At 48.9% G+C, this 25,559-nt stretch overlaps 1 protein-coding gene across 2 annotated transcripts in view; it reads right to left on the bottom strand.

Annotated features, from left to right (window-relative positions):
* Positions 1-25,559, bottom strand: part of LOC147027429 (F-box/LRR-repeat protein 19-like) — a 152,641-nt gene that overhangs the window by 123,964 nt on the left and 3,118 nt on the right. The window contains exon 1 of one of the 2 annotated variants that reach the window (XM_085876830.1): positions 6,794-7,139. The exons of the other annotated variant lie outside the window; for it this stretch is intronic. Coding sequence (XP_085732956.1) covers positions 6,794-6,967 — 174 coding nt within the window. The 5' untranslated portion in view covers positions 6,968-7,139. Of the gene's footprint in view, positions 1-6,793; positions 7,140-25,559 lie in introns of those variants that run through there. 2 annotated transcript variants of the gene reach the window in all.

Consider the following 25,559-nt stretch of genomic DNA (forward strand, 5'->3'; position numbering starts at 1 on the left):
TCGCTCATTGCTTGGCAGTAACTGCGGCGGTAAACGCGTGCACCGGATTCTTACCGGAGTTCTGGCCTCCTCATGATGGCAAGAGGACAGACATCGTTCACTGGTGCGTCGTGGTGGATCAAACAAGGAGACACAGGCGACGTCGGTACGTGAGGAATGGGTCCGTTTGATGCACAAAACTCAGATCAAGAAGAAGATTCGGCCATCACCAGCTCTCGAGCAAAGTCGAATCAAACGATTCATATCTTCAAAACCTTAGGGTGGCCTCGCTGCACGAGTACGCAACATTATAATTATGGGTCCACAGCATGAGTAAGGGTATGGGCATGAGAACGGGTACACAGCACGATTAAGAGTATGTGTCCGCACCACGAGTACAGGTATGGGTTTGGGTCCGCAGCATGAGTACGGGACAGGGTATGGGCCCAATAATGAGTACGCAGCACGAGTTCAGGTATGGGTCCACAGCACGAATATAGGTACGAGTAAGGGAACAAGAACGAGTACAGATACGCAGATTGAGGATGAGAACAGTTCCGCAGCACAAGTACAGGTGTGGGTACGGGTTCGGCTACGAGTCCGCAGCACGAGTACAGGTGTAGGTACAAGTCCACTGCACGAGGCATTCCCATTCTGGAAGCCCCCCTCATGGTGCAAAGGAAGCAAAGCATATTCAGCTGATGACAGCTATGACTGATGAAACATACCCAGTCCATTGCAGAGAGGTGCACACAGACTTAAACATGATACTTCGTCATATCAATCAGTTAAGTTTATGAAGCGAGGCTTCATTCATTCGAGCAAGGCTTCATTCATTCGAGCAAGGCTTCATTCATTCGAGCAAGGCTTCATTCATTCGAGCAAGGCTTCATTCATTCGAGCAAGGCTTCATTCATTCGAGCAAGGCTTCAACACCAAATGAAGGACAAAACGTCAATTCATGCAATGAAGATGATATACAACACAAAGACCTGTCATTTTCGAGTGATTAAGACAATGATGCTATTTGTAAAATAAGTTACAATATCAATACCTTGGTTGTGTTTCCCCATCAACGTTCACTTACTTCGGTGAACCAACAACAACAACAAAAAAACACGTTAAATGGTGCATCAACAGGTGTGTATGACAGGAACAACACCAAATGAACACCAATCCAAAAGCATGAAACTGAGACCACCCTCTCCTATGAAGTGGTGCAACCCACAGTGAGGAGACATTTCCCAAATCCCTGTGGCTCTTGTTCCAAACCACACGATCCAACACTCACCACAGTGAACCACAAATCATCCTCTAACCACACGATCCAACATTCACCACAGTGAACCACGGACGGACGTTGGATGTTCCACTTCCTCATTTCGTTTGAGTGTTCGGGTTAGTTTGAGGTCCGTCGTCACGTTACCGCCTAAACCAAAGAGGATCCACACGACAAACATCAAGAAACAGCACAACACCTCTTAATCTTACCTTCACAGCTGTAGTCCGAACCCACACATCTCTCTCACACACTGATCAGATGAAAGTGTGTTAGTTATATATTTATTTATACACGTCCATGGACTTCCCCATCTCGCTTAACCACTCATCGACCACCTCGTTACCAAGAGACCCTCCATTTAACGGATGCCTTGTTACCGATGTGGACGCAATCCATTTGCACAGATGAACCAAAGAAACAGCGAGCAAAATATGTGGTGCACACACACAATGTAAACAGCGATGCGAACATTGAACAAAAAAATAAACACATCAATAAGAAGCTGCCAAGAAGGGCAAGTTGCAACAGGTGAGTTGTGGCTCCTTGAGAGCAAAGGTGGGGAAGTGAGAGGGAAGGGAAGAATTGAGCAATGGAGATCAGGCTCACACGGGATCAGGAGAGGTCCGGATTGGATCCACAGCTCAAGAACTTCCCAAAGAAAATAATTCAAAAACAACTGACTCTGCAATGTATGTATTACCCTTAAAAAAACAATATCTACAACCACACCAACCTCAACCACCGACCTGAGGATGCCGACCCACACCTCACCTCTCACTTAACTCTCGCTCAATGACACAACCTCTGGCCCCACGTCTCACCCACTCGCTAACCTCACTCTCCACTCAGCTCACACCTCTCGCTCAACTCTCACTGACCCCTCCAACCGGCCCACACCTCTTGCTCACCCCTCCCAAAGGACCCCCTTCTCCCAGCCCCACCACAAGCCCAGTCAGCCCTCCCCCATGGAACTCACCTCTCATCCTCTCACTCGCTCTCCCCAGGGGACCCACCCACAAATGAATCACACCAAACCCCACCACTCGATCACTGGCTCCCTCGCACTCCTCACAGCCACCGACGCCGCCCCCTCGCACCCCTCACAGCCGCAGCCACTGCCCCTCGCTCCCCCAAACCGCACCACGCCACCCTCTCGCTCCCCCAAGCCGCACCACGCCACCCACTCGCTCCCCCAACACTGACCACACCGCCCCTCGCTCCCACACCACACCAAGCCGCCCTCTCGCTCCCACAACACCGCACCATGCCGCCCTCTCGCTCCCCCGAAACCGCACCATTCCGCCCCTTGCTCCCCCGAAACCACACCACGCCACCCTCTCGCTCCCCCAACACCGCACCAGGCCGCCCTCTCGCTCCCCCGAAATCGCACAACGCCGCCCTCTCGCTCCCCCAAATCGCACCACTCTGCCCTCTCGCTCCCCAAAACCGCACCACGTCGCGCTCCCCCAAACCGCACCACTCTCTCGCTCCCCCAAACCGCACCGCTCTCTCGCTCCCCCAAACGGCAGCACTCTCTCGCTCCCCCAAGCCGCACCGCTCTCTCGCTCCCCCAAACCGCACCGCTCTCTCACTCCGCCAAACCGCACCGCTCTCTCGCTCCGCCAAACCGCACCGCTCTCTCCCGTCCCCCAAACCGCACCACTCACTCACCTCCCCCAAACCTCACCGCTCTCTCACCTCCGCCAAACCGCACCGCTCTCTCACCTCCCACAAACCGCACCGCTCTCTCACCTCCCCCAAACCGCACCGCCCTCTCACCACCCCCAAACCGCACCGCTCTCTCACCTCCCCAAACCGCACCGCTCTCTCACCTCCCCCAAACCGCACCGCTCTCTCACCTCCCCAAACCGCACCGCTCTCTCACCTCCCCAAACCGCACCGCTCTCTCACCTCCCCAAACCGCACCGCTCTCTCACCTCCCCCAAACCGCACCGCTCTCTCACCTCCACCAAACCGCACCGCTCTCTCAACTCCCCAAACCGCACCGCTCTCTCACGTCCCCCAAACCGCACCGCTCTCTCACCTCCCCCAAACCACACCGCTCTCTCACCTCCACCAAACCACACCGCTCTCTCACCTCCCCCAAACCACACCGCTCTCTCACCTCCCCAAACCACACCGCTCTCTCACCTCCCCAAACCACACCGCTCTCTCACCTCCCCCAAACCACACCGCTCTCTCACCTCCCCCAAACCACACCGCTCTCTCACCTCCCCCAAACCACACCGCTCTCTCACCTCCCCAAACCACACCGCTCTCTCACCTCCCCAAACCACACCGCTCTCTCACCTCCCCCAAACCACACCGCTCTCTCACCTCCCCCAAACCACACCGCTCTCTCACCTCCCCCAAACCACACCGCTCTCTCACCTCCACCAAACCGCACCGCTCTCTCACCTCCACCAAACCGCACCGCTCTCTCAACTCCCCAAACCGCACCGCTCTCTCACGTCCCCCAAACCACACCGCTCTCTCACCTCCCCCAAACCACACCGCTCTCACCTCCACCAAACCACACCGCTCTCTCACCTCCCCCAAACCACACCGCTCTCTCACCTCCCCCAAACCACACCGCTCTCTCACCTCCCCAAACCACACCGCTCTCTCACCTCCCCAAACCACACCGCTCTCTCACCTCCCCAAACCACACCGCTCTCTCACCTCCCCCAAACCACACCGCTCTCTCACCTCCCCCAAACCACACCGCTCTCTCACCTCCCCCAAACCACACCGCTCTCTCACCTCCCCCAAACCACACCGCTCTCTCACCTCCCCCAAACCACACCGCTCTCTCACCTCCCCCAAACCACACCCCTCTCTCTCCTCCCCCAAACCACACCCCTCTCACGGCCACCAAACTACACCCCTCTCTCACCACCCCCAAACCACACCACTCTCCCACGTCCCCTATACCACACCACTCTCTCACGTACCCCAAACCACACCACTCTCTCACCTCCCCCAAACGACACCACTATCTCACCTCCCCCAATGCCACACCACTGTCTCACCTCCCCCAAAGCCACACCACTCTCTCACCTCCCCCAAACCACACCACACCACTCTCTCACCTCCCCCAAACCACACCACTCTCTCACCTCCCCCAAACCACACAACTCTCTCACCTCCCCCAAACCACACCACTCTCTCACCTCCCCCAAACCACACCACTCTCTCACCTCCCCAAACCACACCACTCTCTCACCTCCCCCAAACCTCACCACTCTCTCACGTCCCCAAACCACACCACTCTCTCACGTCCCCCAAACCACACCACTCTCTCACCTCCCCCAAACCACACCACTCTGATCTCCCCCAAACCACACCACTCTCTCACCTCCCCCAAACCACACCACTCTCTCACCTGCCCCAAACCACACCACTCTCTCACCTCCCCCAAACCACACCACTCTCTCACCTGCCCCAAACCACACCACTCTCTCACCTCCCCCAAACCACACCACTCTCTCACCTCCCCCAAACCACACCATTCTCTCACCTCCCCAAACCACACCACTCTCACCACCCCCAAACCACACCACTCTCTCACCACCCCCAAACCACACCGCTCTCTCACCTCCCCCAAACCACACCGCTCTCTCACCTCCCCAAACCACACCACTCTCTCACCTCCCCCAAACCACACCAGTCTCACCTCCCCAAACCACACCACCGTCTCACCTCCCCCAAACCACACCACCGTCTCACGTCCCCCAAACGTCACCACTGTCTCACGTCCCCCAATCCTCACCACTGTCTCACCTCCCCAAACCTCACCACTGTCTCACCTCCCCCAAACCTCACCACTGTCTCACCTCCCCAAACCTCACCACTGTCTCACCTCCCCCAAACCTCACCACTGTCTCACCTCCCCAAACCTCACCACTGTCTCACCTCCCCAAACCTCACCACTGTCTCACGTCCCCCAAACCTCACCACTGTCTCACCTCCCCCAAACCTCACCACTGTCTCACCTCCCCCAAACCTCACCACTGTCTCACCTCCCCCAAACCATACCACTGTCTCACGTCCCCCAAACCACACCACTCTCTCACGTCCCCCAAACCACACCACTCTCTCACTTCCCCCAAACCACACCACTCTCATCTCCCCCAAACCACACCACTCTCATCTCCCCCAAACCACACCACTCTCTCACCTCACCCAAACCACACCACTCTCTCACCTCCCCCAAACCACACCACTCTCTCACCTCCCCCAAACCACACCACTCTCTCACCTCCCCCAAACCACACCACTCTCTCTCCTCCCCAAACCACACCACTCTCTCTCCTCCCCCAAACCACACCACTCTCTCACCTCCCCCAAACCACACCACTCTCTCACCTCCCCCAAACCACACCACTCTCTCACCTCCCCCAAACCACACCACTCTCTCACCTCCCCCAAACCACACCAGTCTCACCTCCCCCAAACCACACCAGTCTCACCTCCCCCAAACCACACCACTGTCTCACCTCCCCCAAACCACACCACTGTCTCACGTGCACCAAACCACACCACTGTCTCACGTCCCCCAAACTTCACCACTGTCTCACGTCCCCAAACCTCACCACTGTCTCACGTCCCCCAAACCTCACCACTGTCTCACCTCCCCCAAACCACACCACTCACTCACGTCCCCCAAACCACACCACTCTCTCACCTCCCCCAAACCTCACCACTGTCTCACCTCCCCCAAACCTCACCACCCCCAAACCATACCACTGTCTCACGTCCCCAAACCTCACCACTGTCTCCCTCCCCAAACCACACCACTCTCTCACCTCCCCCAAACCACACCACTCTCTCACCTCCCCAAACCACACCACTCTCTCACCTCCCCCAAACCATACCACTCTCACCTCCCCCAAACCACACCACTGTCTCACCTCGCCCAAACCTCACCAGTCTCACCTCCCCCAAACCACACCACTCTCTCACCTCCCCCAAACCTCTCCATTCTCTCACATCCCCCAAATGACACACCACTCTCTCCCTCCCCCAAACCACTCTCTCACTCCCCCAAACCACACACCACTCTCTCACCTCCCCAAACCTCACCACTCTCTCACCTCCCCAAACCTCACCACTCCCTCACCTCCCCCAAACCTCACCACTGTCTCAGCTCCCCCAAACCACACACCACTCTCTCACCTCCCCCACACCACACACCCCTCTCTCCCCTCCCCGAAACCACACACCACTCTCTCACCTCCCCAAACCTCATCCTCACCCACCCCCCCTCCCAAAAGCCTGAGGACATGGTCACGTGACTGTAGTGAAGGTCCATTTCCGAGGACCTCTCCATGAGGAAGGGCCTGAGGCGATCGTCCTGCATTACCAACCCCGTCCCTGCCGCCGCCTCATGCGGTCTCCGACATTCGTGAGAGAGAGAGAGAGAGAGAGAGAGAGAGAGAGAGAGAGAGAGAGAGAGAGAGAGAGAGAGAGAGAGAGAGAGAGAGAGAGAGAGAGAGAGAGAGAGAGAGAGAGAGAGAAACAAGAACGAACCTCCGCGATGTCAAACTCATCCTCATCGGCACTCAGCGTCGCCATGGCTGACTCAGCTGCATTCCAAGGTGCCGCGTCGCTCTCATGGCTGTCCTGGATCCCTCCCGCTTGGCCGGCTAGCCAACAGTGCTTCCTCCATACTCCACGGCAATCATGGCCGCTCTGCTGGCTCATTAATATTCATTTGGCCGGGCGAGGGTAGGAGGCGAGACCGAGGGTGGGAGAAATGAGAGAAAGTTGGGGGGAAGGAACAGAACGTGACGCGGGGAGAGAGCGAGACGTGGTGGTGGTGGTGGGGGGGAGGGGAGAGGAGAGGAAGATGAGGCTAAAGGGAACTCGGGGGAGGAAGGAGGCGGCGACGGGAAAGTGAATGAGGGCCGGGCATGACTCGTACGTCGTGATCTCACTCGGAGGTCGCTCCGGGGTCGCAACCGACGCCCGGACCAATGGGAGCTCACCGAGGGAGAAATTCTAGCCAATGGGATCGGCACGCATCTTTGGGAGACGGCGAACGGCGATGTGGGCGGAGTGAAAGGGGCGAGAATGGGCGGAGCGTGGCACGCGTGGTGCAGAGCGCCAGCCAATAGGAGCTCGGCTTACCCGACTCCATGTTATTTGTCCCCCGCGAGAGCGTGTTGTTGATGACGTCATGCGCGACCGGCTCACTCTCAAAGGATCCGCCGGGGAGAGAGAGCGCGAATCGCTGTGCCACGCACGACTGGAGCGGCTCCTTCGCTGTCAGCTCAAACCGCTCGCTGGTTTTATTTGGGCTTCCAGGCTTTTACAAGTTCACTAATAAACCGCGGGTGGGGTTGATTTATCGGATGTTCTCTTATTCAGATGAGAGAACACGTTTTACAGTTTGAAACCCGCGTCCCTCGGGACCTCAAGTTTATTCACTTCTTCAAACTTGGTCTCGTTAATAATCAAATGGGACATCGACAACCCCGAACCTCACGGAGAGACCCGCTCTCCTCCTCCTCCTCCTCTTCATCATCGACTTCGTCAGCCTCGTGCTGATGATCCTGAACCTCCTCGTCCCCTCCATGTTTACAAATCACGGTCTGACGGCAACAGCGCGTTGAGTGGAGAGAACATGAGATTCCTTGTGTAACCACACAGCACCACGTGGAGAGGAGAGAACATGAGATTCCTTGTGTAACCACACAGCACCACGTGGAGAGGAGAGAACATGAGGTTCCTTGTGTAACCACACAGCACCACGTGGAGAGGAGAGAACATGAGATTCCTTGTGTAACCACACAGCACCACGTGCAGAGGAGAGAACATGAGGTTCCTTGTGTAACCACACAGCACCACGTGGAGAGGAGAGAACATGAGATTCCTTGTGTAACCACACAGCACCACGTGGAGAGGAGAGAACATGAGATTCCTTGTGTAACCACACAGCACCACGTGGAGGGGAGAGAACATGAGGTTCCTTGTGTAACCACACAGCACCACGTGGAGAGGAGAGAACATGAGATTCCTTGTGTAACCACACAGCACCACGTGCAGAGGAGAGAACATGAGGTTCCTTGTGTAACCACACAGCACCACGTGGAGAGGAGAGAACATGAGATTCCTTGTGTAACCACACAGCACCACGTGGAGAGGAGAGTACATGCAGGTTCCTTGTGTAACCACACAGCACCACGTGGAGAGGAGAGTACATGAGATTCCTTGTGTAACCACACAGCACCACGTGGAGAGGAGAGAACATGAGGTTCCTTGTGTAACCACACAGCACCACGTGGAGAGGAGAGAACATGAGGTTCCTTGTGTAACCACACAGCACCACGTGGAGAGGAGAGAACATGAGGTTCCTTGTGTAACCACACAGCACCACGTGGAGGGGAGAGAACATGAGATTCCTTGTGTAACCACACAGCACCACGTGGAGAGGAGAGAACATGAGATTCCTTGTGTAACCACACAGCACCACGTGGAGAGGAGAGAACATGAGGTTCCTTGTGTAACCACACAGCACCACGTGGAGAGGAGAGAACATGAGATTCCTTGTGTAACCACACAGCACCACGTGCAGAGGAGAGAACATGAGGTTCCTTGTGTAACCACACAGCACCACGTGGAGAGGAGAGAACATGAGATTCCTTGTGTAACCACACAGCACCACGTGGAGAGGAGAGAACATGAGATTCCTTGTGTAACCACACAGCACCACGTGGAGGGGAGAGAACATGAGGTTCCTTGTGTAACCACACAGCACCACGTGGAGAGGAGAGAACATGAGATTCCTTGTGTAACCACACAGCACCACGTGCAGAGGAGAGAACATGAGGTTCCTTGTGTAACCACACAGCACCACGTGGAGAGGAGAGAACATGAGATTCCTTGTGTAACCACACAGCACCACGTGGAGAGGAGAGTACATGCAGGTTCCTTGTGTAACCACACAGCACCACGTGCAGAGGAGAGTACATGCAGGTTCCTTGTGTAACCATACAGCACCACATGGAGGGGAGAGTGCACGCAGGTTCCTTGTGTGACCACACAGCACCACATGGACAGGACAATGCATCCAGGTTCCTTGTGTAACCACACAGCACCACATCGAGAGGACAATGCACGCAGGTTCCCTGTGTAACCACACAGCACCACAAGGAGGGGAGAGTGCATGCAGGTTCCTTGTTTAATCACACAGCATCCCATGAAATGGAGAGTGCGTGCAGGTTCCTTGTGTGACCACACAGCACCACATGGAGAAGACAATGCATGCAGGTTCCTTGTGTAACTACACAGCATCCCATGAAATGGAGTGCATTGCAGGTTCCTTGTGTAACCACACAGCACAGATTGGAGTGGTGAGTGCACGCAGATTCCATGTGTAACCACACAGCACCACATGGAGGGGAGAGTGCATGCAGGTTCCTTGTCTAACCCACAGCATCCCATGAAATGGAGAGTGCGTGCAGGTTCTTGTGTGACCACACAGCACCACATGGAGAGGACAATGCATGCAGGTTCCTTGTGTAATCACACAGCATCCCATGACATGGAGAGTGCATTCCAGGTTCCTTGTGTAACCACACAGCACAGCTTTGAGTCGTGAGTGCACGCAGATTCCTTGTGTAACCACACAGCACCACATGTAGAGGAGAGTGCATGCAGGTTCCCTGTGTAACCACACAGCACCACATGGAGGAGAGAGTGCACGCAGGTTATTTTGTAACCACACAGCACCACATGGAGGAGAGAGTGCACGCAGGTTCTTTTGTAACCACACAGCACCACATGGAGGAGAGAGTGCACGCAGGTTCCTTGTGTAACCACACAGCACCACATGGAGAGGACAATGCATGCAGGTTCCTTATGTAACCACACAGCAACACATGGAGGAGAGAGTTTCCGCAGGTTCCTTGTGTAACCACACAGCACTGCATGGAGAGCAGAGTACATGAGGTTCCTTGTGTAACGACAGCACCGCATGGAGGGGAGAGTGCATGCAGGTTCCCTGTGTAACCACACTTCACCACATGGAGGGGAGAGTGCACGCAGGTTCCTTGTGTAACGACACAGCACCCCATGCAATGGAGAGTGCATGCAGGTTCCTTGTGTAACCACACAGCACCACGTGGAGAGTAGAGTGCGTGCAGGTTCCTTGTGTAACCACACAGCATCACACGGAGAGTAGAGTGCGTGCAGGTTCCTTGTGTAACCACACAGCACCACATGGAGGAGAGAGTGCACGCAGGTTCTTTTGTAACCACACAGCACCACATGGAGGAGAGAGTGCACGCAGGTTCCTTGTGTAACCACACAGCACCACGTGGAGAGGACAATGCACGCAGGTTCCTTATGTAACCACACAGCAACACATGGAGGGGAGAGTGCATGCAGTTTCCTTGTGTGATCACACAGCATCCCATGAAATGGAGAGTGCATTGCAGGTTCCTTGTGTAACCACACAGCACAGCTTGGAGTCGTGAGTGCACGCAGATTCCTTGTGAAACCACACAGCACCACATGGAGAGGAGAGTGCATGCAGGTTCCCTGTGTGACCACACAGCACCACATGGAGAGGACAATGCATGCAGGTTCCTTGTGTAACCACAAAGCACCACATGGAGGAGAGAGTTTCCGCAGGTTCCTTGTGTAACCACACAGCACTGCATGGAGAGCAGAGTACATGAGGTTCCTTGTGTAACGACAGCACCGCATGGAGGGGAGAGTGCATGCAGGTTCCCTGTGTAACCACACTTCACCACATGGAGGGGAGAGTGCACGCAGGTTCCTTGTGTAACGACACAGCACCCCATGCAATGGAGAGTGCATGCAGGTTCCTTGTGTAACCACACAGCATCACACGGAGAGTAGAGTGCGTGCAGGTTCCTTGTGTAACCACACAGCACCACATGGAGGAGAGAGTGCACGCAGGTTCTTTTGTAACCACACAGCATCGCATGGAGGAGAGAGTTCACGCAGGTTCCTTGTGTAACCACACAGCATCAAATGGAGAGGAGAGTACATGAGGTTCCTTGTGTCACGACAGCACCACATGGAGGGGAGAGTGCATGCAGGTTCCCTGTGTAATCACACATCACCGCATGGAGAGGAGAGTGCATGCAGGTTCCCTGTGTAACCACACAGCACCACATGGAGGGGAGAGTGCATGCAGGTTCCCTGTGTAACCACACAGCATCGCATGGAGGAGAGAATCCACTCAGGTTCCTTGTGTAACCACACATCACCGCATGGAGAGGAGAGTGTATGCAGGTTCCCTGTGTAACCACACAGCACCACATGGAGAGGAGAGTGCATGCAGGTTCCTTGTGTAACCACACAGCACCACATGGAGGGGAGAGTGCATGCAGGTTCCTTGTGTAACCACACAACACCGCATGGAGAGAGTGCATGCAGGTTCCCTGTGTAACCACACAGCACCACGTGGAGAGGAGAGTGCATACAGGTTCCTTGTGTAACCACACAGCACCATGTGGAGAGGAGAGTGCATGCAGGTTCCTTGTGTAACCACACAGCACCACAAAGAGGGGAGAGTGCATGCAGGTTCCCTGTGTAACCACAAAGCACCACGTGAAGAGGAGAGTGCATACAGGTTCCTTGTGTAACCACACAGCACCCCATGAAATGGAGAGTGCACGCATGTTCCTTGTGTTACCACACAGCAGCACATGGAGAGAAGAGTGCATGCAGGTTCCTTGTGTAACCGCACAGCACCGCATGAAATGGAGAGTGCATGCAGGTTCTTTGTGTGACCACACAGCACCACATCTAGAGGACAATGCATGCAGGTTCCCTGTGTAACCACACAGCACCATGTGGAGAGAGTGCATGCAGGTTCCTTGTGTAACCACACAGCACCACAAGGAGAGAGAGTGCATGCAGGTTCCTTGTTTAATCACACAGCATCCCATGAAATGGAGAGTGCATTGCGGGTTCCTTGTGTAACCACACAGCACAGCTTGGAGTTGTGAATGCACGCAGGTTCCCTGTGTAACCACACATCACCACATGGAGGGGAGAGTGCATGCAGGTTCCTTGTGTAACCACACAGCACCGCATGGAGGGGAGAGTGCATGCAGGTTCCTTGTGTAACCACACAGCACCGCATGGAGGGGAGAGTGCATGCAGGTTCCTTGTGTAACCACACAGCACCGCATGGAGGGGAGAGTGCATGCAGGTTCCTTGTGTAACCACACAGCACCGCATGGAGGGGAGAGTGCATGCAGGTTCCTTGTGTAACCACACAGCATCCCATGAAATGGAGAGTGCGTGCAGGTTCCTTGTGTGACCACACAGCACCACATGGAGAGGACAATGCATGCAGGTTCCTTGTGTAACTACACAGCATCCCATGAAATGGAGAGTGCATTGCAGGTTCCTTGTGTTACCACACAGCACAGCTTGGAGTCGTGAGTGCACGCAGATTCCTTGTGTAACCACACAGCACCACATGGAGAGTAGAGTGCATACAGGTTCCTTGTGTAACCACACAACACCCCATGAAATTGAGAGTGCATGCAGGTTTTGTTTAACCACACAGCACCCCATGAAATGGAGAGTGCATGCAGATTTTGTTTAACCACACAGTACCACATGGAGTGGAGAGTGCATGCAGGTTCTTTGTGTTCTCCAATTCTGGGCAGAGACCTGGTTGCTGCACTTGACATGCAACTTCTGAATAGTTGCATCACCTCTATCACCTGAAGGACTGCGAATCGAACCCCAGTCACAAATGTTACAGTTGACAGCATGGAGGGCACCCTGGGTTGTACAAAGGGATTTATTCATCTTGTTAAAATACGACCCAATGTGAATTCAGTCCAGTAAAACCTGCGCCGGTTACCTTTGTCTGTGCGAGGTGCTGTTTCACAGGAACTGAAAAAGCTCGTTAAACTGGATGTAATTGAGCAATTGGAATCATCAGAGTGGGTTTCACCAATTGTCGTGCCGATGAAGAAAAATGGAGTTATTCGTCTGTGCACAGATTTACGAGAACCAAATAAAGCGGTGGTGAATGACGGATATCCTCTTCCGCATGTGGAGGAAATGTTTGCGGTGTTGCGAGGCAGCACACTTTTCTCCACATTGGATCTGCAAAGTGCGTACCACCGGGTTGTACTGCATGAGAACAGCAGGAACCTCACTGCTTTCATGACACATGAGGGACTGTTTCGCTACAAACAAATCCCTTACGGGCTTGCTTCAGCACCGAGCTGTTATCAGAGGATGATGTCTGCCATTTTAAAAAACACCACCCCGGAGCTCGGTGTTACCTTGACGATGTAATTGTTTTTGGAGGGACTCCCGAAGCACATGACATACACCTCAGAGCGGTGCTGCAGCTCATCGATGCAGCTGGACTGAAACTGAACCTTTCAAAATCCCACTTCAGACAGACAGAACTGTCATTTTTAAGACAAGTAGTGTCACACACGGTGTCAAAAGAAAGACGTGCAGAGCTTGCGCTCTTTTCTCAGGCTCACGTCATGGTATGCGAAGTTCATCCCTTACCATGCATCGGTTGTTGAACCCCAGAGAGAATTACTGGAGGGACCATCCATCTTCTCCTGGTCAGTCACAGCACAGCAAAGTTTTGATTTGGTTTAAGAACTGATTTCAGTAGTCCAACTCTCGCTCTCTTTGATCCAGTGGAAAAAAACCCCCCAAATTTCCACATTGGATCGGCATACAAACGGAGAATCTTTAATTTCGTATATATGGAGGAAGAACTTCATTGATTCACTGAAACATTCCAATGAATTTCACTGAAACAGAAGCCCAAAGCAATTCCTCTTACACACAATTTGATATTCCAAAAAATAGGAGGGTGAGGCATTTGGCAATTCAATTACAGGATGAGCTGATAAGATGACTAAGCTAAAGAACTCAGAACTGCAATACGTGGCCACTTTGGGTGGGAAGGAGAGAATGACACAATCATGGCAAGAGTTGCAGTGTTTAACAACCAGGTCACCCTGTTTCTATACAGCAAGCAAGACCCTGTATAATCGTAAGATATTCCTTTTATCGATATGTAGGGCAAAAGACTGTTGGGAAAAGGGAAACATTACTGACAGTCAATTTAATCATTGTACAAAAATTAAATTTATAAAGTACCAGCAACGATTCAACAAGTGAATATAATTATTCTTCTTCCACATCCCTCCCCCCCTTTTTTATATCCTATCAGGAAAAATTTGTTTAAGTATATTACACGTGATCACCATACCCCATTCCTCAAGGAGAAAAGATATTCCTTACACAAGTTCAATCAATAATGGCAGCGAGCGCTCGTAGGAAAAGAATGCTGGACGATGGTCATTTCAGTTGTGTCCCAGCCAGATTAGTGAGTGCGTTTCCATTTAATTTGTGGCCTGTTCATCAGCAGGTGTCACGAATCGAAAAGACGTGCTACCCGAGGCCAGTAGATTCGCAGGTTAGGGTGAAGATAGAGCAGCACCCAATGGGAAACACAATCTAGATGCTCCTTCAACTGCAGAGAAGGTAGATCTTGGCAGATATGAGCTTGGGCCCGACACTGGGTTAAAGATGACACTGGGTTGAAGGAGACGAAGAGGACTCGAGATGCGACCCAGAGATCCAGCCCCAGCAGAGTTTGGGGCCTCGTAGCAGCAGTTCGTGCAATCGGGTTTGATTCACCAAGTGAGCTATGCACATTGGAGACAGCCGTGATGGCTCCATGAGCCCCACCCGCACCATTGAACACACGTTGCAGATGACTCACCGTATGGACCTCCACGGCCTTCGTTGTGCATTGTGCGACCACGGCAAGTTCACAATGTATCTACAGAGCAGCAATCTGCGAGTGTGGGTGGGGTCGTTCCCCCAAGCAGGCACCATGCAACGGCGATGTTAAGTCTTTGCCCTGCTGGGGTTTGACTTGTCCAACCTTCTCTTCAGTGTTTTTTTTTCTTTTTTTCCTTCTCTTTCTTTCTTTAACATGCTCATCTTATCTCCTGAGGAAGGGAGTCGTGTCATGATCATGTGTTGAATGCCCAATCACCCAAATCTGGGTTCTCCCCATCATCCAATCTTTCAGTGGAAGTTGTTCCAAAGCTTCATGAGACAAAATCGCGAACTGCATTGTTCAACTGCTCTCAACACTCCGAAACAAACAAAATCAAGGTAAAGCATTTAACGTACATGTCATGCTATATCAAAATTTTACCCTTTCCTTTCCTTTTTTTTGTCTTCACACCTGAATGACATGCTAAAATATATAGAAATCTCAGTTGCATGTATACTCAAAAACAATCATCCAATTTGCTCTTTCCATGTAGAAAGGGCAGCAGTATTTATCAGGGTTCCAATTTGCAATCAACAATTCTATCAGTTTGTACCATTAAAGAGGAATGTTTTGAGAGGAAAAATTACCCCCTCTTTAAGCATGAGGAGATCAGTAAAGGTGCCTTTAGTGAGGCCAACGTTGTCGTAGCACAATTGAAAAGTGCAATGATAACAAATAACATGTCCAACAAAAATCAACAATTTTGTCCACCATCCTCCAAAGATCCCTTCTCGTCAAGAAAATTATTCCATCATCTGTAGAATAATTATGAAAGTTAGCCTCTTCTTATTATTTTTTAAATTTTCAATGTATTTTAATTTGTCTGAGCTACAAGTACAACCCTCAAACTCAACAAGAGGACAGGCTCCCCCCTTTTGGAGCAAGTACCAAATCCAAAGCGATTCGATTTTGCACAGTCACCATTTTAACATTCATATCTGCTACACAATCCACACTTTCATTCACAGGCAGTTCCAGAGCAACTGCCATTATTTAATTATTTATTTCCAGATAACCGAGCACTTCCATGCTGAGGAAAGATGGTCACGTTAGTGTTACAAATACCTCACCCAAATTTCAAAATTTGCAACGAAGTAAGTTAAGTAAACATACAAGTACCACTTAATCAAAAAAATCACACTCCTGTCCAATTAATGAGAAAACAAATAAAATAGGTAATATTTTAGTGTTGCTTGTGGCGTCATTGCACTATTTTCAATCATATAATTCTCACACTCTGACCGATTTAACATTGATTTCACATGCTAATGCCTTCTGCACTTGGCATGATTCTGGTTTATCCTGTTATTATTTTTTTTTTTTTTGTTCTTTCCACAAAATATGGAGGCATTTTGCTTCAATATTTCCGAGTTTGTGATTTCGTGTCGCGCTATCTTCGACTTTGTTCTGCGCTCGAGTAACGTGATATTCGGCTTACATTATCTCAAAGACCATATGAGGTGCATGGTACAAAAAAAAAGTAAATAAAATGGTTCTGAAACAGTGAAATCGTATTCCACTTATTGCATTAAAGTAAAATTACTACTGATACTCTGCATCAGTTCCTTTCTCAAACACACCCACCACAACATGTCGCGCAGAGCGCGCGTTATGCTAGTTTTACTTAAATTACAGTCAGGCCAGTACCAGCTACTAATCAGTGAGAGCAATAAAATTACAATGCATGGTGCAATTCCCAATTCCATTAATTGATTTCATAATTGCTATTGGTCTAACCATTCTTCCAACCATTCTGCTTATGTAAATGCCATGCTGATTTCCCTCATGTATTGATTTTCCTTTACAGTTAACTTATGAGTCCTAATATATAATATTGACCAATCTGTCGATCAATTTAATAACATAGATCCTCCTTCAATATTATGTAAGTACTTCAACTTAATATATTATCTCGATTCAATTCCCAGTAACTCTTGTCTACCCTTAATTAATAGATCAACGAGGTCCATAGCTCGTGATTGATAATTAATATATCAATCAATCAATCAATACAAGTTATCAATCATCAACGGTGTACCTTACTGTGATATAACTGATCATTTACATGTGTCCCAAGTGACTGATTTTAAATTATACTGCTGTTCCAAAAGTGCTGACACGACGAGACTTATGTGATAAAGGTTTCTCAATTTGTAATTCCAAAACCAAACTTGATATTAATTATAACCAAAAGAAAAATGATGGTTTGAATACCATTATGAATTGTAATGGAGAAAAAGACACGATGAACACAAAAAATCTTGTGCCTCCAGTGTTCTCAATGAGTTCTTTTTTTCTTTTATGAGCTGAGTCTGAAAGTAATTAACTAAGTTACCATACACAACTTCCATTAGTTACTAACTGTTCCCCATGTTTATGCATGGACAACAAACCCGGTACATGCAAACATTATCAGGAGTATCACTACAATACAGGTCAAAGCACACTGGTAATTCAAAGCTAGGTTGTTATAATTACATTAATTAACAGGAGTAAACAAATAAGTAGCATGGCTACCATTATATTCACAGAGCGATTCTTTTGGAAGTCTTTCTCGGGCTCTCAGCTCTGCGAACTCCCCCAGTGACAGGGGTCCACGTCACTCGGCCTTGACATTTTACAGCAGTGCGAGGTGCCGAGCTGCGGACCAGACTTTGGTTGCAGTGTCCATTAGGGAGCATTTGGGGGGGAAAAAATTGATATGTTTAAACAATAACCAAATGCTCATGTTGTTTCATCAATCTGATGAGCATCCATTTCCTTGATGGTCAATGGAGCTGAAAAATCTCGAAAAATAATCTGTAACCAATCTTTCTCATCACTATTTGGAATTCCATCAATATTTTAAATCTCTGACATTGACCATTTCTCTCTCACTTATGCAGCAAAATGCTGCAATATTCCATCACACCTACTCTAGCCATCTATGCATTTGCTCTGACCTTTTAAATACAAATCCATTCCTTTATCAAAACAAATAAATACAGTTTAAACCTCGGTGTTTTAAACAGGTGTACAAGAATTGTCGTCATTTGTCAAAGTTGAGTCACCAGGCAAATGGCACTCCAAATTGCAGCTCAAAACACACTCCGTCCATGCATGTCGCTATCTCGGTGGAACCTCCACCATCCTTTCCCCAGATAATGTGTAACCTTGCTGTGAGGTTAGCATGGCAGGATTTGAACCTGCTGTGAGCACGCAACTAATCCCTCTTCCCCTGATTGGCTACTCCGGATGACCATTAGGTTCAAACTCCACCTTTGGAAGATATTATTTATCCAATTTCACTTAAACAGCTTTATGGTCTATCAGTGTGACAATAAAAACAAAATTGTCGTCCAATTAAACTTGATTCATGAATTAACAGAGGCCCATATAAAGACACCAGAGATGTTTTTGCTTTCTGCTATTCGTGCCAGCAGCTGACCTTGGCAGACAAACTTGCAGATCATAATGCTTGGCTGCAAGCCTTTAGAATGTTGTTATGATGCACATGCGGAGGCCGTGGGTCTGAGAAGCACGAGCCCTGCCCGTAAAAAGCATTTTTATTTTGCCAAATGTCTTTGTCCTTGCTACATGTCTTTGTCCTGGGTTTTAACCCAATTTTCTTCACCACTTGATGTACTCGGTTCACAGATCAATTATTTATCTGAGAATCATCTGTGTGGTCATCACTTGTTACTACAATTTGAGAGGGCAAAAGGATTGCCTCCAATAAATCAGTAATTAACTGATCACTCTCCACCGTGTCGATGGAAGGTTTTAAATCTTCGTTCATCACTAGGAACCAAAATCACACAACTACTTCACAAATCACTATAAAATCATTCCAAATCACATTTCTACATTTCGATCACATTTTAAGTACAATGGTCACAAATCAAATTTAAAAATTTGGAAACACTTCTCTCACGTCAACGAGCACGCCATGCGCATTTCAACACAGCAGCCCCCACCCTCCCTTTGGATCCACATATGAATTGAATGGGGGGGGGGTTTCAGTACCCATCAATCTCTTCTTGCAATACTTACAGCTGCTTGTTCCCACCGTGTGCTGCATCATTGGTTAGGGGCGTGGCTATGCCGCTGATGCAGTGCCCCTATTACCAGTATACTGGTGCTCATTTCGCTGACCTCGGAAGGATGACAGGCTGAGTCAACCCCCTGGTGTTAATTCAGTGGCCAACGGGGCTCAAACTCATGACGTCAGGATCCCAAGCCACCACCCGAACCGCTAAGGCAACACCAGGCTTCCAGCTGCTTGTGAAGCAAGAACATTGTCAAGAGGAGGAACAATTCTTAAACATAGATTGCAAGGATTGCAAGTGTTAATACAAATTAAGAGCTCAGCTTGCTGGGATGAGCAGAGGCAATTTCCCACTTTTCATCATTTTAAAATCCTGAGCAAAGCGATATTTAATCAATTTTATCTCATAATGCCAGCGATAGCCAGTCTACTAAATCGACCCCCATTCAGAATATATTTTACATTCACAATTGTCATTTCAAAATTTATCAGCATTTCTATTTACAAACCAAGGCTGTCTGGTGTTTCTAAGATCCCCATGGCTCTTAAATAAAGCTTCTACACTTGCTTCAGCGTTTATCTAAATCACATTTGTGTCCATTCCTGCCTGCAAAACACATTGTTGGCCTCTGCAGGGAAAGAATCCGCAGCCTTTGCGTTGTCAAAATGGCCAAGCCAAAGTGGTCTCTTGACTTAACATGTTACCCCAATAAGATAATGTATGCATTATATTGTGATTCTTCGATAACAGGTATTCAATGATACTCTTCGGAGGCCATCCATTTAGTATGTATGCAACGTACAGTGCTCAAAGCCAAAATAGCATACAAGGTTATCAAACAGTGGCAAAGCCCAAGCTTTAATCCAATTTGACTCCCATGGTTTAACCACAGCACGAGTGAGGGAACTCTCACCTGGAACACACACAATATTCCATTCGTGCATCATCCAGCCTTTCCGAAGGCATAATATGATTATTTAAAACTGCACCGAGACGCATGTGCGCATCTCAACAGCATCCGCTCTGCACTCCAAATAGACCGCACCACAATGTCAGGGCTCTGTCTTTCAATACAAGCTGACATATACCCAGTTGTTTGTGTCCACACCAAAGATGCAACAGCATGTGAGGAATCTGTCGTCATCGTTTTTCCTCTGGAAATGATGTGTGCACTTCGCCTCATTCAGAGTCTTCACAGTGTACGGTGACGACCAATCCTTATCTCCACTTTCCGTACTTATTCATTCACATAAGCTTCACAATACACAACAGAGCACGTTTTATTATACAGTGAAATCTACTGGACTCGCACACACTCAATTTCACTCACTTAGGACTACATGCAGATCAATGCAAGTCAGTGCGCATACAAATCAGATATAAATACAAACGTACAAGAGTTCTATCCTTTCAACTTATGACTAAAACAAATACAGTTCTTTCAAATTGTGCTTAAAAGACAATAAATTTCACGCTTTAGCTCTTCAGCTCAATTTATCCCTCCAGGTTGGAACACCCAACTTATGTCCTTAACACAAAACTTAACATTTCCAATCACATAGGATTCACCAATCCGTCCAAAGAGGAAACTGCATGACACAAAACTATAGGATTTACGAATCCATAACACCTCCACACAATAGCAATGCAACAGTTTCACAGCAAGCAAACTTCCAGCGAGTACAGTGAACAAACAGAAATCCAAAGAGGTAACTCGACGAACATTCATAACACTTATTCGTTCCACCCCTTGGGGACTTGAACTTCTTAACGAGCAGGGCCTCCAAGCCTCTCCTGTGGGGGGGGGGGGCTGACCCCCCCCCTCACCTCCCGCAGGGCCTCCAACCCTTGTTAGCATGGCAGAGTCTTCAACTCTCCATTAGAGGTTTCCAACCCCTATTTAAAACACTCGAATGCCCGGGGATAAATCCTGTAATCTTAGGTGGCCTCCAACCACCTAATTTTTAGGTTTGTCACTAAAGGTTCTCCTTTGTATACCTCTCCTGTCAATAGAGTACCACGTTACCAGTTTGGCTGAGAGATGGAGCATCCGATCTGAAGTAAAAGCAAACATCTTAGTTTGTGGCCACTTGCTTGATCTTATGCCAGACAATGCTGTCCCCAGCCCTTCCAGGGGTTGTGGTCCCTGTTCGGGCACCAAAATTGTGGTGGAAAAGAACCCAATTTCCACATTGCATCAGCATACAAACGGAGAATCTTAAATTTTGAAAAATACGGAGGAAGAACATTCAATGATTCGCAAACATTCCAATGAACTTCACTGAAACAGAAGTCCAAAGCAATTCCTCTTATACACAATTTGACATTCCAAAAAATGGGAGGATGAGACATTTGGCAATTAAACACCAGGATGAGCTGATAAGCACTGGGAAAAAGAACTCAGAACTGCAACACGTGGGCACTTTGGGTGGGAGGGAGAGAATGACACAATCGTGGCAAAAGTTGCAGTGTTTAACAACCAGGTCACCCTTTTTGATGTAGCTAACAAGACTTTTTTTCATTGTAAGATATTCCTTTTATCAATATGTAGGTCAAAAGACTGTCAGGAAAAGGGAAACATTACGAGCAGCCAATTCGATTATAGTACAAAAATTAAATTTATAAAGTACCAGCAACAATTCAACAAGTGAATATAATTATTTTTCTTGCACACAATCCATCTTCTCCTGCTCAGTCACAGCACAGCAAAGTTTTGATTTGGTTAAAGAATTGATTGTTAGTAGTCCAGCTCTCGCTCTTTTTGATCCAGAGGTACACACCATAATGACAACTGACGCCTCCGATTATGGCCTTGGAGCGGTCCTGATGCAAATTCATGCTGTCAAAATGGAGAAAACTGTTGTATTTGCATCTCGAACGCTGACTGAATCGGAAAGAAAATATTCCACGGGGGAAAAGGAAGCACTTGGATATGTATGGGCGACAGAGAAGTGGAGGACTTGACTTATCTCTGGGGTAGACATTTCTCTTTACGCACTGACCACAGTCCTCTCACTACATTGCTTTCCACAAAAGGATTGGGAAGAGATGCGCATGGCCAGATGGTCCGCACGGCTTCTATCATTTAATTATGGCATTCAGTACAAGCCTGGCTCTGAAAACGTTCCAGCTGATTGCTTGTCTCGCCTTCCACTACCTACTACAGAGCCCAGTCTGGAGGATGATGTTGAGGTTGTCGCGCTCACATCGACTCTCACGGCAGTGACAGCTGAAGAATTCAAAACTGCCTGTATTTCCCGCCCCATTCAAACAAAATTGTGTGAATTGCTTGCAAAGCGCTGGCCAAAAATGTCAAAAGGCCTGGATCCTGATCTCCTTCCTTACTTCAGATTGCAAACTGAACTGTCACGACAAGAGGACTGTGTGATGAGAGGTACTCACCGCCTTCTTGTCCCGGAGGCATTACAGCCGCATTTCATCAAATTAGCGCATGATATGCACCAGGGCATAGTGAGGAGAAAGCAGCGGTTAAGAGATCTGTATTGGTGGCAGGGAATGGACACGCACGTCGAGTCTGCAATCAAGGCTTGCATTACTTTTCCAGCAGCATGACAAGACAGCTGTGATACACGCATCACCACTACAGCCGGTTCCTTATCCCGATGCCCCTTGGGAGAAATTGGCAATCGACATAGTGGGGCCCTTCGACTCTGCGCCACTGGATTGTCTTTCACCATCACTCTCATTGATTACTTTAGCAAATGGCCAGAAATTGCCTTCACCTCCCGGGTCACTTCCACCACAGTGATCAAGTTCCTGTCAACTGTCTTTAGCAGAGAAGGTAACCCAAAAGAGTTGATATCTGACAATGGTTCACAATTCACATCTAAAGGATTTGAAACCTTTCTGAAAGACAGAGACATTACCCACAGGAAGTCAGCAGTGTTCTACCCACAAGCGAATGGGGAAATTGAGCGATTCAATAGAAGCTTAAAGGAAAGCTTGCTGACTGCTAACATTGAAGGGAAAGACTGGAAAACATTTACAATGGACTTTCTTCAAACATACCGGGCAACTCGACATGCCACGACACAGCGATCACCTGCTGAACTGCTTCATGGGAGAGAGATGCACACCAAGCTACATGTATCTGGTTTGCAGATGCCAAAGCCCAACACACCGTCACACAAAGACACGGCACTCAGAATACAAGAGAAGCAAAACAAGCGAAAGGTGGTGCACACCGACAAACGCCGTGGAGCAAAGGATGTGAACTTTCAATGTGGTTCCTTCGTCCGAGTGAGGAAACCTGGCGTCCTCCGAAAAGGACAATCCAAATTTTCAGCGCCTCTCCAAGTTATGGAGCAAAGAGGATCTCACACGTACAAACTGTCTGATGGACGGATCTGGAATGTGTCTCATTTAGTATCTGCCTGTCAAAGGAATGCAAGAGATGATGCCGAGCTACCACTTCTTCCTGACATCACCGCACCACCAGTGTAAAACACATCAGAACACGTGCCGGTTGGCCGGGATGCCAGAATTCGCAGACCTCCAGTCTGGACTCGAGATTATGTGATGAAGTCATGTAAAGTCCTTTGAGAATAACAAAAGGATGGCAATTGTAACTGTTGCCATGTTTATTCCGACTTGTTTCATGGTTAATCCATGCTGGGGCAATTACTGTATGTGGTTAAAGAAAGGGGGATATGTGATGTTGTGCATAGACTAGACGCCAGATGGGGAAGAAGGAGTTCAGGGTGAGAGGTGAGGAGGTGAACAGTGCAAAGCTTGTTACGTTCAGATGTTCGGTTGAATAAAACCTTTGGAGAATATTGGATTCCTCGTTCTTGGAGTACTTACGATACAACAGAAGGCTACAAGGTGTATCGGTGTGAAAGTAAGGAGAGAATAGGAGGACGAGTAGCAATCTGGGTAAAGGACAGCATTGCATCAAGAGAAAGGGGTGACATTAAGAAAGGAATTGATGTTGAGGATTCTGTATGGGTCAAGATTAGAGATTGTAAAAACAGTAAGATACCGGTAGGATGCTTTTATATCTCAGTCTGTACTTTATCTGTCATTTTGACGTGACTCGCCATTATCTCTTCCCAGACACTGTCAACTCTGTGGTCGATGTTGCATGTTTTTAGCCAATCCCATGTCCCCTCCCCCGAGGGAAGAAGGAAAAGAAAAGAAAAAAACGACAAAAACTTAAAATAAAATTTAAAAAATTATGCATTTTCTTCCTTGGATCTTGTGTACATAAATTAGTATGGTGCTCATGCAGGCATGATGGGCTGAACGGCCTCCACCCGTTAGATTTCCTTGTAACATCGGCCAAAGGTCAACAACTATGGTGCTATTTCTAAAAATCCTCAATTTTCAACCGATTGACTTGAAATTTGAAGAGGATTTATATTTCAGGTCAATGAATTCAACCAACCAATTATTTTTAAGGTCAACATCGAACAAAAGGTCAACATATGCCCAAGGCCAACAACTAAGGTGTTTCTTTTTTTTGTATACACCATTGAGGCTCATGTGAGAGCTAACACACAGAACGTACAACAAGGGGAGCAGGAAATAAGAGGGAAGGGGGAGGGGGAAGGGGAAAAAAACAGTGGGGAACAGAGACATTAGGAGATCTGTGGAAGGGAGAGGGATGGGAACATGGGGAACACAAGATGGACACTACAGGGACTTTCAGGTCCTTACACAACAGGGACTTGCAGGAAGGAAAGCAGGGAATTTGAAGGAGGTGGGTTTCAGGTGGATTAACGGGGGTAGAAAAGATTGTGGTTTTGGATGGGGGAAGATAAGAGATGATGTTGAACAGCTGTTTTGAAGACATGGAGGGAGGAGTGGGATTGAAGAGTGTGTGGGAGTTTGTTCCAAAGACAGGAAAAAAAGAGGAATGAAAGAGTGAAAGTGAGCAGTGATTCTTGATTTTGGCAGTTTTGCCAGAAGGGGGTTGTGGTGGACCATGAGCGCCCTGCAGAAATTTGGGCGGGGACATATCGCAAACAGAGCAGGGGGGCCAAGGCCGGCGAGGATACGGTACAAGATCGAAAAGACCACTGATGTGAGAATGAGAGACCCAAAGGCTCAGCCTCATCGCAGGAGATACCAATGATCCGAAAAGCCTTGGTTTCCACAATGTGAAGCCGAGAAAGGTGGGAGGTGGGGGCACCGGCCCAGACTGGAGAGCAGTACTCCAGGCTATGGACAAAAGCTTTGTATGTGGTCAGGAGATCAGGTGGGCCAAGGAAGGACTTTGCATGACAGAGGATGCCCAGTTGGCGACTGGCTTTGGAGGCCAGCTTGGCAATGTGGCTTTCTCAGGAAAGATCATGGGAGAGAGTGGGACCCAGAAGCTTGAATGAAAGGACTTCTTCAAGAGGAGTGTTGAAAAAGTAGATGGGGGGGGGGGGGGGGTTCCAAACGGTCCTTTCGGATAAACGTCGCGTCATGAGAGTGTGAG

The sequence above is a fragment of the Eptatretus burgeri genome, chromosome 4 (assembly GCF_056783735.1).
Source record: "Eptatretus burgeri isolate ZD-2024b chromosome 4, Ebu_testis_v1, whole genome shotgun sequence".
NCBI classification, from domain to species: Eukaryota; Metazoa; Chordata; class Myxini; order Myxiniformes; family Myxinidae; genus Eptatretus; species Eptatretus burgeri.